At 41.1% G+C, this 16,960-nt stretch overlaps 1 protein-coding gene across 1 annotated transcript in view; it reads right to left on the reverse strand.

Moving 5' to 3' along the window:
* Positions 1-12,367: 12,367 nt before the first annotated feature.
* grb2b (growth factor receptor-bound protein 2b) overlaps positions 12,368-16,960 on the reverse strand; it is a 44,657-nt gene continuing 40,064 nt past the window's right edge. Inside the window, exons 5-6 of the mRNA XM_072693975.1 lie at positions 16,156-16,324; positions 12,368-14,476 (exon numbers count right to left, since the gene is read on the reverse strand). Of these exons, the coding sequence (XP_072550076.1) occupies positions 14,291-14,476; positions 16,156-16,324 (355 nt within the window). The 3' untranslated portion in view covers positions 12,368-14,290. The remainder of the gene's footprint in view (positions 14,477-16,155; positions 16,325-16,960) is intronic.

The following is a 16,960-nucleotide window of genomic DNA, read 5'->3' on the forward strand; positions in this document are numbered from 1 at the left end:
AAAGCTTTTAACGATTAATGCTGAAAACGACAACAACCAATGACCTGATATTGATTAAAACGAGGCGTGATTAACATCTCTCAGAATAAAACCTCCTAGCATCAACACTGCCACGTTTGCACCATATTTGTCCCTGCACTATACTGCCATTTTTGCTCTTTGTTATATTTGCACAAAACTATTATTTGCACTTCTGGTAGATGCTAACTGCATTTCATTTTCCTGTACCTGTACAGAGCAATGACAATAAAGTTGAATCCATCTATCCATCTGTCTATTCATATATCTATCCATATATCTGTCCATCTGTCCGTTCATATATCTATTCATATATCTGTCCATCTGTCCGTTCATATATCTATCCATATATCTGTCCATCTGTCCATTCATATGTTGATCAATCTGTCTATCCAGTCATATATCTAATCATATATCTGTCCATCCATATATATATATATATATATATATATATATATATATATATATATATATATATATATATATATATATATATATTCATATTCATATATCTGTCCATCTGTCCATTCACATATATATTCATATATCTGTCCATTCATATATATATTCATATATCTGTACATCTGTACATTCATATATTTATCCATTTATCTGTCCATCTGTCCCTATATATATCTATCCATATATTTACCTGTCTATCCAGTCATTTATCTATCTATCTATCTATCTATCTATCTATTTAGAGTCTATAATAGTGGTATTAACCATTAACCTTTGGACACAATTAAAAAAACAACAGCAACCAAGAGAAAAAAATATTTATTTATTAATTTGATGATATGTTATTGTTTTTGATTTCTTAATGATTCTTTAAGATTTCTTTTCTCATGTAGGTCTAATGTTGTACTTGCAGATGGGAAATAGAACACTGAAGACATTTTCACAGTACATGAAGAATAGTCCAGTATTTATAAGTTGAAACCGACTGAAAGTCATACCTGATACTGAGCAAACCCGAGCATGAACAGTGTTATATCAGCAGAAATTGATGTGTTCCAGGTGCAGAAAACATATAAAAAGTTTGAAGAGCATTTCAGCAGTTATGGGTGGCTAGTTTAAAATGAAGCTGGATGCTGAGAAAATGAACGTCTTAGGGCAAACTGTGATGGTTGCTCAGCTCTTGACTTGCAGGCATTCTGAAATAGGAGTCAAGCCCATAAGCCCTGTAACACACATCTCACATTAAAAACTGGTGTTAATGCACTTATTAGACACAGTAAATGAAGTTTGTAAATGAAGATCTATTAAAAAACGTTTAATGTAGTATGCCAACAACATATTACATATAAATATATCCACACAAATATGTGTCCAGCATAGTTTAGTGAGTTCCCTCTTCTAACACATCTGATTAAAACTCATTAGCTAAGCGATAGGCTTACTTTGTGTCTTTTGGACACTGGCGCTCCAGGACCAAGGCACAATACAGGACCGCCAGTTTAGAACAGAGGTCATTTCTATATATCAAACATACCACAGTATCAGAAAATGGGATAAAGAGAGGTAGAAAGACGAATTTAGGCAATTCACACATCTACACAAAATTATAACTAAAGGGAAAATTTTAAATACAAGAAAATGTAGAATGGGGCCCAACAATATTTCAGTCACTGGGCTTCATTCACCAACCGTTCTCAAAAAGAACAAAAAAAAAAAATCCTAAAACTCAGTGTTTTCTTATTTAGGATTTGCTCAGTTTACAAGGACGGTGAGGTCCATTATTATAAGAGCAGAGCTGCAAACAGCTCTATACTTATTTTTCTGTTTTTTTTTATACTTTTTTAAAAGAACAACACTCTAAGGCTTATTACACACAAAGGTGTATTGCTCAGTAACTACAGGAACTGGTGGGGATATTCCTTACCAGTAGAAGTTTGTAATAAAACCTTTGGGCCCACAGTCGGCCCATGGGCTGTTTAAGGGGTTGAGAAAATTCTTAGGAAGGTATTGATGAATGAGGCCCATTCAGAAGTAAACAAAGTCATTGAGAGGGTACGATGTGAGATGATTCATTAAGTAAAGAAACTTACCAACTAGAGTTTCTTTACAATGATGATGAAGCGTTGTAATTATCCAAAAAAATGACTTCATGTATTTGGTCAATAAGGTTGATTGATTGGTATCAAGCCAGATTTCTTTAGGGACTATTTTGCCTTGATTACGCTCTATGTATACCTCCACCATTCTATTTACCATGGATGGATTAAATAAATAAAATAAATTTAAAAAGGCCTAAATCTTCTGTCATGGAGCTTTTAAAGACATGATACTATTCAGACTTCTGGATTTTTGACCTTTTTACAGCACATCACTCTGAATGACTTTGTATAGATCTTAACCTTTAATTTTGCAGAGATAAGGAAAAACCAGGGGGTTTCCCTTTTATTGTACAAAGGTTACAAAGAACAGAAGTGGCAGCAAAAAAAAAAAGGTCAGGTTTTAGGATTTTTACATCTAAATTATATGTAACTAGCTTCAATATTTACAAATAATCCAATAAACGAAGTAGATTTTCGATTTCACTGCTTGGTAGAGAATCACGCATATACAGTGTGGCTATTCCCTCTTGAGGAAAGGTGGGAAATCATGGCAGCAGGTGGCGCTATTGTCACGTTCATATATTCTGAAGAAGACCCACACAAATGGCCTCTCACTGCAGCCAAAAAGAAGTGGGTCCTGTACTAAGTTCTGCGTTAAGCAGAGTTCTCAGTATCATAGTAATGAATGCTGATAGAACCTGCAGTGGTGGAACAACAGCTTTGATATTTCAAGGCCAATCCTCCATGGGCAGCCCAAAAGAATCTGGGATTGGTGGGTGTCCTGTGGTGCTGATGGGCTCCTCACAAAAAAAAGGAGAGACCTTTTCTGGAGAATCTTTAACACGGCATAGTGAAAAGAGCACCACTCCGACCCGTCTGCCTGTTAAGGCCGAGATAAGGAAATGCTGGAGTACAAAGAGACCAGCAAGTTTGCATTTTGGGACACATTTCCATAGCGTGCGATTAACCAGTTAAATCCGCCGTTGTTATCTGTTTTCTCTAATCCGACGGCGGCACAACGTTTTTTTTTTTAATGGAGACTTCTAGCATGACCTTTGTGGTCACCTGAAGCTTTTCCATTACTACAGTGAACCCGGGGCGTGTGCGTGACCCAAAGGCGACTGACTGGTGCAGTTAGAATAGGTCCAGGGTGATCTCATCGCAGCACCTGTTATGAAGAGAGGAGTTATGGCTGCTTTTGCATATTGTGTAACCAATACATCACTCAGCACAGCAGGCCAGACTAGCCTTACTTCATGGGAGTTATCAGCTGTTTTCAGTCAAAGCACTTAGGGACGAATACTTAATGCTACTTCACTTCTCCTCGTTATAACGAGCCCATTACCAGGCTGATTACAACAGCAAGCAAACAACACAACACCTGAGCAGAATGTCCTCACAAATGTAACCACAGTGTGAGCTAAGCCAGGCCTTAAATAGGGTACATGGCCAGTATTACTGGTATATGATGGAAAACCAAAGGAGAAAATGAGAGTTTATTGTACAAAGCAACACATTCCATTGTTAAAAAACAGAGAACATGAATAGCCTTTGAAAAGCTTTGTCTTATGAAAAGGTTCTTCTCTGTATTGGGAAAAATTATATATGGTTTCTTAATGACCCAGTGATGACATGCTTTAGCTACAGCAGGATTTGAGTTCAATTCCATATTTCAGTCACTATTTCTCGATTAGTGTACAAGCGAGAGCAAGTAGTAAGTGTTGCAACAAAAGTAAAAACCTAGCCTATCCGTACAAAAAGGAGTTTATGCAAGTGTGCTATTTTAAAAAAACTAATAATAAGTGAGGTTGCTTTCAGTTTATGTTTTTATGTACGTATCTGAATTATAATATATATGAAATATATATATATATATATATATATATATATATATATATATATATATATATATATATATTAATTCATTCTTTCGTGTACACGGACCAGTCGTCCTAGTTCCTTTGCATAGAAACAGCCCCAAAGCATGATGTTGCCGCCCCCATGCTTCACAGTTGGTATGATGTTCTTTGGATGCAACTCAGCATTCACTCTACTCCAAACACAATGAGTTGTGTTTGTACCAAACAGTTCTACTTTGGTTTCATCTGACCATAAGACATTCTCCCAATACTCTTCCGGGACATCCAAATGCTCTCTAGCAAACTTCAGATGCGCCCGGATATGTACTGGCTTAAGCAGGGGAACATGTCTGGCACTGCAAGATCCCTGAGTCCCTGGCGGCGTAGTGTGTTACTGACGGTAGCTTTTGTAACGTTGGTCCCAGCTTTCTGCAGGTCATTCACTAGGTCCCCCTGTGTGGTTCTGGGATTTTTGCTCACCGTTCTTGTGATCATTTTGACCCCACGGGCTGAGATCTTGCGTGGAGCCCCTGATCGAGGGAGATTAGCAGTGGTCTTGTAGGTCTCCCATTTTCTGATTATTGCTCCCACAGTAGATTTCTTCACACCAAGCTGCTTGCCTATTGCAGATTCAGTCTTCCCAGCCTGGTGCAGGTCTACAATTTTGTTTCTGGTGTCCTTCGACAGCTCTTTGGTCTTCACCATAGTGGAGTTTGGAGTGGGACTGTTTGAGGTTGTGGGCAGGTGTCTTTTATACTGTTAACGAGTTCAAACAGGTGCCATTAATACAGGTAATGAGTGGAGGACAGAGAAGCCTCTTAAAGAAGAAGTTACAGGTCTGTGGCAGCCAGAAATCTTGCTTGTTTGTAGGTGACCAAATACTTATTTTCCACCATTATTTGCAAATAAATTCTTTAAAAATCAGACAGTGTTATTTTCTGATTTTTTCCCCTCATTTTGTCTCTTATAGTTGAGGTCTACCTATGATGTTAATTACAGGCGTCTCTAATTTTTTAAGTGGGCGAACTTGCACAGTTGGTGACTGACTAAATACTTTCCCCACTGTGTATATATATATATATATATATATATATATATATATATTTATATATATATATATATATAGTGTGTGTGTGTGTATAAGTATGTACCTATGTGTATGTATGTTTGTGACCTGTTTGTTCTTGATCTTTTGATTGACATGTAGTCTACTTCGAGATACTTTGTGTCTTATACATAAAGCCTATTCTTCATATATATATATATATATATATATATATATATATATATATATATATATATATATATATATATATCTTTCATATATATATACCTTTTATATCCATTCATATATTTATCCATTAAGTAGCCTATGCTTGCAGTTTGGGGTGGAAAAGCTTAGAGTAAATAGCCAGGGGGGGAACTGAGCCTGATTTTTATGTACACAGTGTTCTTAACCCAGATACAGATTTGGCTGATTTTTACTGACAATTCATCCAATATGTGAGAGGACTGTAACACACTCAATTCACATTGGTTGATACTATAAGCAATAACCATAGAATGACTGCAAAAGACCTTCAGCTTCTTCATTCCTGTACACCTCTACTGACTACAGGCTGCTTTGCTTCCTCTGGCACTGCAAACCTGCAGCATGCGGAGGGCAGGATGGATTCAGTCAAGTATCAGGAAATATTTCTAGGAGAAAAAAAGTTAAAGCTTGGGTGTCCTTGGATCTTCTAACAGGAAAGTCCATACAAGGCATGGCTTCAGAAGAAGTCCTGGAAGATTCTGTAGTGCCTGTCACAGTCGTCTGACTTGAACCCCACAGAAAATCTTTGGTGTGATTTGAGGGAAGCGGTCAGAGGAGTCCAGTGCCCATGAGGAATGGGTTAAGATTCCTAAGGAACGCTGCCAGAAGCGGGTGTCTGGCTATGCATTAGGTTGAAAAATTCTGAGACTGCAGTGGTCATGAAAAATGGCACTTTGTGTTGAATTTGGAGCAACACTTGTTTTACGAGTTGTGTTGAGTGTTGTGTCTATTTCAATTGCTCTTGTTTGATTGGTGCATTGCGAACATCTGAAAGTTTGCAGTGGGGTTGGATGGTTTCAATTGTCACTACATATAAAATAACGTCTCATATATGAAGTTTATGAAACTGTGTCGTCCACTGGTACTATTCATATTAGTCAACTTCAAATGTACTTACAGTTGCATTTACATTTTTACCTATAAAGTGCAAAACTAATATACATGCAACTGGTGCAGCATAGTGGGTTACAACACCACCCTTCCTGTGGCAGACTAGGGTTCAGTTTCCTGGTTGGGCAAAGCACACCACGCTTAGCCAATAACACGCTTCGCTTTGGGCAGAACTCCACACTAACACTACAGTCACCTACCTGTGTTACATGATTCAAATGTAAGTAAAGGTGCACGTATTTGTCACTGTACACTGTACAGCGAAATGTGTCCTCCGCATTTAACCCATCTGTGGTAGTGAACACACACACACTAGTGAACTAGGGGCAGTGAGTACACACACACCCAGAGCGGTGGGCAGCCAACTCCAGCGCCCGGGGAGCAGAGAGGGTAAAAGGCCTTGCTCAAGGGCCCAACAGTAGCAGCTTGCCAAGCCTGGGAATCGAACCCACAACCCTGTTATCGATAGCCCGGCGCTTTAACTGCTGAGCCCCTACTGCCCACCACTGCCCACAAGTTACTACTCAGTGTCAGCCAAAATACTGCACATATCTGAGTGCTTAAGTAGAAGTATGATGTTAACTCCAAAGGCCCTATTTTAGCGATCTTTTGGCGAGCCATCACCCGTGCACTGATGGGTGTGTTTTGGGGGTAATGTGCAATAAACCAATCAGCGTGTCACTTGCCATTCCCTTTAAGAGCCACCTGACTTTGGCGGATTGCTATTTCAATGGCGCAAAGCAGGGGGTGTATGTGCGCTGGGCTCGCGCCTGTGTTGACAATTCACTGCCAAGACAGCAATCTGACAGTCTGACTGTTGAAGTCTGCCTAGGTTGTTTTCAGTCAGTGGTGCACCTGTGTTTTCTATTGTCAAGGCAGCAATACGTCAGAAATTGACCTGAACACACAGAATTTCAAAGCCATCACGCCCATCGGCGTAGATATATTCACAAGCACTGTTGCTGTTTAGTCCACGCATGGCGTGCAAATAAACTGTTGATGGGGTGTAAGATAGCAATGAGCATCGCGACGCGCCTTGCGCAGGGTGTAAGACAGGGCCCCAGGTCTTATTACACACTAAGGTGTATTACTCAGTAACGACATGGACTTCTGTAGAAACTGGTGGGGCTATTCTTAGGTAATAGAAGTTTGTAACACTGACACAGAGGTGCAAATGCACACACACACAGCCTGTCTAGTCCTTGGAAAGAAAAATGGCCAATAGAATAGGACTCTCTGGAGCAGATAAACATGAACCTATTGGCATCCTGGATAATACCAGGCATGGGCTAGAGCAGCACTGAGCTGGAATGATAGATGAGTTGGGGGGTTGAGCCTCACTCCTGGCCACACTAACACTCCTGTTAGTGAATGCAAGCAAATCCTCACAGCAATGTTTCTAGTATTGCGTAGAAAGCCTCCCCTGGACAGTAGAGACAGTCACTCCAACTAAAACATGGTAAACTCTTTCAATACCCTTGATTTCAGAAGAAGCAATGAAAGAGGTGTCCCAATACTTTTTGCAAAAAGTCATATTTGCATGGATGTTGCTGCACAGTAGAACAGTGCATCTCCACAATTAAAAGTCTGCTCCATTTTCCTGGAGGCCTTTTTTTTTATCCAATATGTGTAACAGAGGCCATTGGGATGGTGTCTAAGTGCTCCTGAGTGCCCACAGGCCTTTACTACAACTGTGTGAACTGGCTTCCTGTGCATTTATGAAGCACCGGTAAGCAGCCAGTTGACACAGTTGTAATAGAGGCCTGTGGGCACTCAGGTGCACTCAGACATCGTCCTGATGGCCTCTATTACAGCTGTGCCAACTGGTTTTCTGTGCATTTATGAAGCACCGGGACGTACATGGTAAGCAACCAGTTGGCACAGCTGTAATAGAGGCCATCAGGACGATGTCTGAGTGCACCTGAGTGCCCACAGGCCTCTATTACAACTGTGTCAACTGGCTGCTTACCGGTGCTTCATAAATGCACAGGAAGCCAGTTCACACAGTTGTAGTAAAGGCCTGTGGGCCTCTATTACAACTGTGTCACCTGCTTTTCTGTGCATTTATGAAGCACCAGGATGTACATGGTAAGCAACCACATCAGCGACAGCTGCTGCAGATTCAGATTAGGTTGGAAAATGCTGAAGTATTCCTGGAGTTCCATCTACGCATTTAATCCTTGAAGCTCATTGATCTGTTCTTGCCGCCCCCCTTGCAGCCTATCTCCAGTTTCCCCCTCGCAGTGGCCTGACTGATGCAACATCGCTCTGTGTGTGTCCTCCTGCAGGGCCGCCATCATACGCAGGACATCCAGGTTCACGCAAACGGTCGGTATTAATCTTGAGGCCACCCATGTTGTTGAACTTCTCCAAAGGTCTCGAAAAATGTCAAGCCGTGAAGATGACCTGCTTCAGAATCATCCAGAATCTGGCCCGAGGCCTGCTGAGTTGTACCATATGGTTCGACGGCCGCGCAAGACCTACAGCAGGAAGGGGCGGCGGCGACTGAAGCAAACAGTCATTCAATGTGTCCATTTCCCGTCCGAAAGGACCTCTGGCTGTAGCTCGACTGGATCGGCACTTGACAGCTTTGCAAATCTCAGCTCTGTCTTGGTACAAAAGGGGTCCAACACTCTCCAGGCCACAGCCCTATTCAGCACTGATGGACGGATAAATGCCTTTTTTTCAATATCCAGTACCTAACAAGCTGCGGTCACTCAAGAGAGGGACAGTGCTTCAGTCCAAAGGCATCCGGGAAGCGGTCCTGATAAAGGCCAGTGCTGATGTAAAGCCAACACGACAAACAAACCGCACATACGCGGGCAGACGATTCACCAGACTGTAAGTAATGCAATGTTTAGGTTCTGGCTGAGCAGAGCCACTGCACATGAACAGGACCCAAGGCGACACACACACACATACACACACACACATACTGACCAAGCTGTCGTTGTCAACTGGACACGAGGTAAAAATATGTTGGGGTTTAAATAAATAAAAAAAGGGTCACTTTTCTGGGGGCAATTTTGAAATCTCGGGCTTTGGACAATATTCATCTCTTTAAAAAAGTTTCAAGCTTCAAAAGTGAGCAGTTTTTAATCAAAGCACTTTAAAAACGCATCAAAAAGAAGACGCTCATTTTCAAACCACTCAAACACTCTGCTACCCCACAGGAAGAGACACACAGCTTTTTAATTTCCATCTTCCTGCATGGTCAGCACACCCCCTTTGGCAAGTATCACAGCTGGGAAACACTCTTGCTAGTCAGATAACAGTCTTTCAGGTCTTCTTTGAGGGATTTTCGACCATTTTTTCTTGCAAAAGCCTTTGAGATTCTTGGGCCGTCTTGCAGGCACTGCTCTTTTGAGGCCTACCCACAGATTTCCGATGATGTTAAGGTCAGTGGACCGTGAGGGCCATGGTAAAACCTACAGCCGGGCCTCTAGAGGTCATCCATTGTGGATTTTAAGGTGTGCTCACCATCCTGCTGCAGTCCATCTTCTGCCCTTTTTTTAACAGGTGGGGTGTAGGTTTGCTTCCAGAATTTGCTGAATTGCAACACAAGCCCAGACCATTGGTCCGCCTTGTGATGCTGCAAATTCCACAGTTGGGGTCAACACACTAGCAGTCAAGAAGAACTGCCTGAGGTACACATACACTCTGTCCAAAGGTTTGTGGACACCCCTTCTAACGAATGCATTCAGCTACTCTAAGTTGCACCCTGCCACGCACACAGCTTGTCTAGTCCCTGTAGAGAAGAATGGCCAATAGAATAGGACTCTATGGTGCAGATGACCATGAACCTATTGGCACTGTTCCTAATGCCAGGCATGGGCTAGAGCAGTGGAACTGTCTTCTCTGGAATGATGGTGGTGCTCCTTTCAATACTTTTGGGATGAGTTGGGGTGGTGATCATCCAACATCCTAACTAGTGCTCGTCACCGAACACAATCAAATCCTGGCAGCAAGCCTTGACTGGACGGTAGAGACAGTTATTCCAACAAAAGCAGGATAAACTATTTTAATACGCTTGATTTCGGAAGAAGCAATCAATAAGGCGTCCAAATACTTTTTGCAAAAATTCTTATTTGCTGCACAGTAAAACAGTGCACCTCCACTCAAGAGTCAGCTCCATTTTTCTGAAGGCCTTTTGCACTCAGAGGGGTTTTGATTTGATCTGGGCATCAGTTATGTTCAGAGTGCTGGGCAGCTGCTTACAGACGTGTATGGCTGCTGATTATTAGGACAAGCTGCGGACAATAACTAGCATCACCTGGTCTTTTCTAATGTGAGCAAGTGATGGCCCTAACAGGACAATTACACTGGGACTGGGACATTGGTCTCTTGTGGTGGCTCCTGCATATGTGCCTTTTTTTTTTTTCCCTCTATAGCTGTACAACACAAACAATAGCACTAATATTGCCTAAATATTACCGAAACATGTGATCTTTCGCTTTACGCCTTCTCAACATCAGGTCCTCTTTTATTGGCTTACCTAGACATTTTTGACCCAAACATTTGGCGTATCCAAGTCAACTTTTGCATGCCAGAAAACTTCTAGGAAGCTTTACGCCTCAACAGTAGAGCATCAAGTTGCTGCTGCAATCATAGGTTTAAGCAATAAATCAACAAGTGTAGCTGATCAGCGTCTGATCTAGGTTTCTTAATTTTTGAACTGGAGCTAAAGAAGCTAAAATTAGTGAAAGCCTACACCCCACCCTCACCACCTCGCACTGCACAATCACTACACGTGCCTCAAACTACGACTAACTGTAAACCTGGTGTTCAGGTAGACGTTTTTATTTGGGGTCTCTGGCAGTAAACATTCACTTATGTCCTCACGACAAATATCTGTCCATCAGTCTATCAATTTTATCCAAATAAATGATGGGTCAGTTTCCCTGGCAGGGACTAAGCCTAGTCCTGGACTATACAGCAAGGTTCTTCACCTACTAGAAAACACTCAATCAAGGTTAATCTCTCTAGGAAACCAATATTTTTGCTTTGCCTCGCCTTTATCGTTCTTCCGCCAAGCGCTTTAGATACAGAATTAGAAATAAAAAATTCCTTATCATAATTTTCTTAAATATTTACTACTTAACTCCTTTAAACTCTCTAAACCCTTAACACTCTGTACGTAGGCCCACAGCTAATTAATATCACAACATGCAACACCTTTGTAGGCCCAACAACAGAACCCTGTGGCACTCCACGAAATCTGGTAAGCGGCCTCCAAATAAGGAGGTCTTAAAAAGGTTACTGTGTTATAACCAGAGACTGTAGACAACATGGACGCCATGCGTTTTCGAGCTTTAAGCCCCCAAAAAACAACAAAAAAAAAAAACCACGCTATAAACTTCACGAGGTTTATTTGTGTCAGATTTGATCAGTGAAAGAGTAATTTGATCTTCGGTTGAGTGTTTTGGCCTCTCCCCGTTAATAGAGATGAGAGCCTGTTCTCGCGTGCCTGGAATGAACTGCCTGACGGTGTTTCAACAGATTTGCCCATAAGGATTTTGGCCCGATGCCGGTTCTGCAGACTAAATTCCTTACTGCACCCCAGTCTTCTTGTGATTGATCAGAATAAGGTTTAAAAAAAAAAAAAAATTCTGGGTCAAAACTGAAAATGTGCCAAAATTAGCAGCACAGGGAAAAACCAACTGATTGGAAAAAGACGCTGGAGATGGAAAATGCGTCGCTATTGAGAGACGCTTGGCTGTCCATGTTTTCTACGGTCATTGATTGTCATTGACTTCAGTGCTGTATGATTGGAATTAGCTCTTGTGGCCTTTCATATTAAATCTTGTTTTTCCCTGCAAATCATCCAGACCAGAGTCGCCGCTCTGTTACAACAACCATCAAACAAAAGACTTTCATCCCTAAAGATGCATATATTCCATATCTTCAAACGTCTATACCTCAAAAATGGTGACTTTATAGGAGAAGACAGAAACGTCCTTAACTCTGAATGGAAGTCATTTAGAGCACTGTACAGAGAGCAGCTACAGAGTTCTAGCCATTAAGAAAAATAAAAACGGACAAAATGGGGAAACACACTTTTCATTATACAGCAGCGATATTAGCTACTGTCTTACTTCCCTTCCTTGGTGGGAAACAACACTGTGGTGATGAAAAGTCAAAATTACATCAATACACTCCAAGGTATTTTCAGAATTTCATTTTTATTAATTGAAAAAAAAAAAAAAAAAAAAAAAAAAAAAGCAAATAATAAAAAAAGAGCCCAAAAACAAAAGAAAAAAAGAAACAGGCAAAACATTAAGTATCATTAGGTAAGAGAATACGAGACATTTAAATAGGAAGGATTGGTTCCATGAAGACACTGGTGCACTGGTGCGAGGGGGGGAATGAGTGGGTGTTTGGGAGGCAGGAGTTCAAACGTGATCTCTCGCTGCGGCACTGACAGAGCCTGCCAGGCAGGCCGAAGCAGCAGGCCGGAGACACTGACACACCAGAGAAAAAGGCACTAATCCAGAGAGAACAAATAAACAACACATCCCAACTACAGGCCACAAAACAAAAAGGTTATTTAAAAAAAAAAAAAAAAAAAAAAAAAAAAAAAAAAGGAAAGTCATAAGACACAAAGGAATCAAAAATGGCCAACAAGTGCTCGAAACAAACAACAACAAAGGGGGAGAGGAAACAAAAAGTACATCATTAAAGCTGATATTTCTACTATTCACATACGACGACTCTCTGCTTTTATGGTTTCTCATACTGGTAGTACTGGTGCCAGTAACGGACTGGCGAATACGTAGCAAGGAAGGATCAGAATGTGAAGATTTCTGGTTGAAGCGCGGACACCCTGCCGGTGCATATGATTTCATACATACGTACGCATACACTGGATAATAACGCTTTTTGACACTGTAAATGAACTCGCCTCAAGTTGTGTGGTTCAGAACTCCGACCTTAATTCCCTCATGTTCATTTCTAAGGACTAAAGTCAGCTACATTCACGGCCCGAGAAGTAAAAGTGGCTGCAATAAATACCTTGGCTTAAAACGGTGGCTGGCCTTTTAATACGATTTCACATTAAACAAACTCCTGCAGGATAAATGGCTCTCGATTGCATGTCACTGAATAGTAGCGGCCGGACAATAAATGGTTTCGATGCAAAAGTATGCAGCTCTTAAACCAAAAAAAGAAAGAGGAAAAAAAAAAATAAAAAATAGAGACAAAAACTGATTTCAAATGGAATATGTGATTTAAATATCATGCGGCGTTATCTGAGCAATCTCAGATATAATTCATAAAAATTATACTGACGATTCAGCATGTCCCAGAGCTACTCTGTTTCATCCAAAAAAACTGAACATAATTTACAAGTGGAAAAAATATAGTCCAAAAAAAAAGAAAAGAAATGAAAAAAAAAGTGGAAAGGTAAAACAGACAAACACATACAAATATATAATATATATATTCTTAAAAAATGGATTCTTCTCTCTATAGGTGATTTTTTTCTTTTTTTTTCCTTTTTTGTTTTTTACACAGCCCAAAGTTAATGTACAATGCTCTTGTGCCCATGATTTCATACTCAGAAACGTCTATGTAGCATCCATTTTCTTTTTAAACTTCAACCTAATATATATTTTTTGGATTTTTTTAATTATGTCTTAAAACTTAAAACAGCCTTAGAATTGTGTTATGCAGTGATTAAAACATGCAGCCAAAAATTAATGGAAAAAATATATATATGCACAAATGCACTACAAAGGAGAAGGGAAAGGGGGAAAAAATGGGGGAGGCAAAAGCAGCAAGGTGAATCTAAAGACAGAATCGTTGTGGTTTTTTGTTTTTAGTTTTTGTGGTGTAGCTTCAGGCTTCGACACTCGGATCATTCTGCCCCAGCAGACTGCTAAGGGCCTGGCTGCAAGCGTTCGTGGTGATGCAGATATTCTCAGGAATCAGCGCTGATTTAGCCCCAGATGTCCCTGCAGAGATGAGACATCCATTCTCCACAATTGCTTCTTCTTTGTTTCTTTCTTTCTCTTTTTAAGGTTTCTCTTTTACACTGTGGAAATCACAGGGTGTTGAGGGTATGGGGTCAGAATAAGGAATTTAGGGTTTTTGTGAGTGTGTGTGTGTGCGTGCGTGTGTGTAGGAAGAGAGGGAATTTTCTTTTTTCCTTTTTACATGTTCCGACTGACGGGCGTGACGTAATTGCGCGGGAACATGCCCGTTTGGCCGTGGCACGCTCCCTTCCACCAGTTGGGGTCGGAGTTGTCTAGGACCTGGATGAAATCTCCACGCCGGAAACCCAGCTCTCCATCCTCCTGAGGGTCAAAGTCAAACAGGGCCTGCACATATGTGGGGTGCTGTGGACACAAGAAAAGACGAACATGACTTTCTTTCTTTCAATGACACGGTTCTGAAGACTCATTTATAAACCACAAAGCTGCTGACAGCCCTTTTATTTCTCTTCTGCATCATTTTCTGGCCTTTTCCACATCATTCAAAGATACAAAAAAATAAATAAAATAAAAATATATCCCTGTGTCACAACTGTAGATGGATACAGATCAGATCCCCCTCCGTCATGGGCATTTACACTGCCCTCTGCATCTGCAAAGCAACCAGCATTGTGGATGACTCCACCCACCCTTCACACAGACTGTTCTCTCTCCTGCCATCAGGAAGAAGGTACCGCAGCATCCGGTCCAACCTGACCAGACTCTGCAATAGCTTCTTCCCCCCCAAGCCAGCCGAACGACCCACCCACCCACTCACCCACAATAAAATGGGAAGCATTTTGCACAAATAACTTTCTTACTACCTCAATAACTACCTCACTGGACTCAATATTTATTGCACACTGCATAATTTGCACACTATCCCTAATTATGTATTATTCTTTGTCTGTACTGTGTTGTGTTTTCTGTCTGCACTTGTACTGTGTTGCACTTGTGTTCTGTATGCACTGTGTCTATGTTGCACCATGGTCCTGGAGGAACGTTGTTTCGTTTCACTGTGTACTCTGTATGTAGTTGAAATGACAATAAAAACACACTTCACTTGACTTGAGATATTATATGCTCAGTTTAGCGTCTATAACAATAAACAAAATTCAGAATAAAAAAATGGCTGATTCTGTGCCTGCGCTTTGACATTTAAGTACCTGTAAACGAAAACAGAGAGCAGAACTCTCTCATGCCTCTAATAAATAAACACGCCCTTTAAAATGTTGATTAATATAGCTGCATGATATTAAACTCATTTTTTAAAACATCCTACCCTCTCTCACATACACACACATCCTGTCCTACCACTCAGGCCAACTTAAACCTCCCGGCCACAACATCCTAACCACAGCTGAAGCCCATGCGTCCCCAGAGCACTCTTTTTAAAAACCAAAAACCAAAACCATAAGCCTTAGGGCTGCAAGACACTTGCTTTTCAAAACACACGACACACACAACATGCGACACGGCTGCCCCGAACATCACATGTTCATTTCAAGCATAGATTGTGCGCTTGCTCAGAAATGAACGCAACATCCAACTAACAGGGGAGGCAGAGTAATGCAGGGGACACCATACACAACTGTTTAGAAGTATGCAGAAGCATATGTTTGGGGACTGTCTCTTCAGTTGAGCTAATGAACTAACAGAGCTCACCCAGTACAGTTTCAGATCTCTTGGCTTCTACACAAGCTCTTTTCTACTCTATCTACTGCTGCTAATAGTTTGTGGGTGCTCGTAGCATCACAAAGTAACAAGCTTTAGAAACCAAATGTGCGCTGATGTACAGTAATGGGGAAAACTGTAAATGTGATTTGTAGCCTGCTGCTTTAACATGGACTAAATGCAAATAACTGTTATTAGTCTCAGCATTGCCTGTACACCAAAAACCAATCACAAATCAATGATCCAAGTCTGCACTGATTTTAGTCATTTTTTAATACCTGACTGACTGTCAGGACTATAACCATTGTGAGGCCCATATGCGTTAACTTCGGCCCAGTTCATTAGTGTGTAGGGTGTGTGGGTTGACTGACCTGAGGCACCTGCTCAATGTCTCGTAGAAAGATTTGTTGGTTTCGTGAAACGGAGGTGGAACGATGATAATCCACCAGCTCGTTGAGTGAGTTAAACTTTACCACCCACAGGAAGTACTTCCCTGCCCCATCACGCAGCACTTTGAAGTGCTGCACGTCATTGCCGAACCTGCCGAGGCAGAGAGAGAGAGAGACGGAGAGAGAGAGTGAGAGGGTGATTTATGACCATAGCAGATTGAGACAGAACATTATCATGAGGGGAAAAAAAAACAAACAAACAAACAAAAAACCAAACAAAAACCCTAAAAAACCTTTTTAAAGGTAAAAGGTAAAAGTAAAGGTGCATGTATTTGTCACTGTACTATGTACAGCGAAATGTGTCCTCCGCATTTAACCCATCTGTGGTAGTAAACACACACACACACACGTGAACTAGGGGCAGTGAGTACACACACACCCAAAGCGGTGGGCAGCCAACTCCAGCGCCCTGGAATCGAACCCACAACCCTGTTATCAACAGCCCGGCGCTCTAACCGCTGAGCCACCACTGCCCCATAAAAGACATTCCTTCAGTTTTTTGTGTTCAGTAATATTGCCTCCATCTCTCAATATTGTTCATCCTTATGTTTAAAAATGCTTTTAAAAAATATATATATATATTTTTTTTTCATAGGGTGTTTTCATAGGGTGTGCTGATTTTTGCACACGACTGTACAGCATATAGCCCAGCTTGAGACTTTGTCTGTGTACTCCATGCCTATTTACAAAACTCTAGTCCTAGTTCCATAGTAACACCTGACAATAA

Source organism: Salminus brasiliensis, chromosome 12 (assembly GCF_030463535.1).
Source record: "Salminus brasiliensis chromosome 12, fSalBra1.hap2, whole genome shotgun sequence".
Taxonomy (NCBI): Eukaryota; Metazoa; Chordata; class Actinopteri; order Characiformes; family Bryconidae; genus Salminus; species Salminus brasiliensis.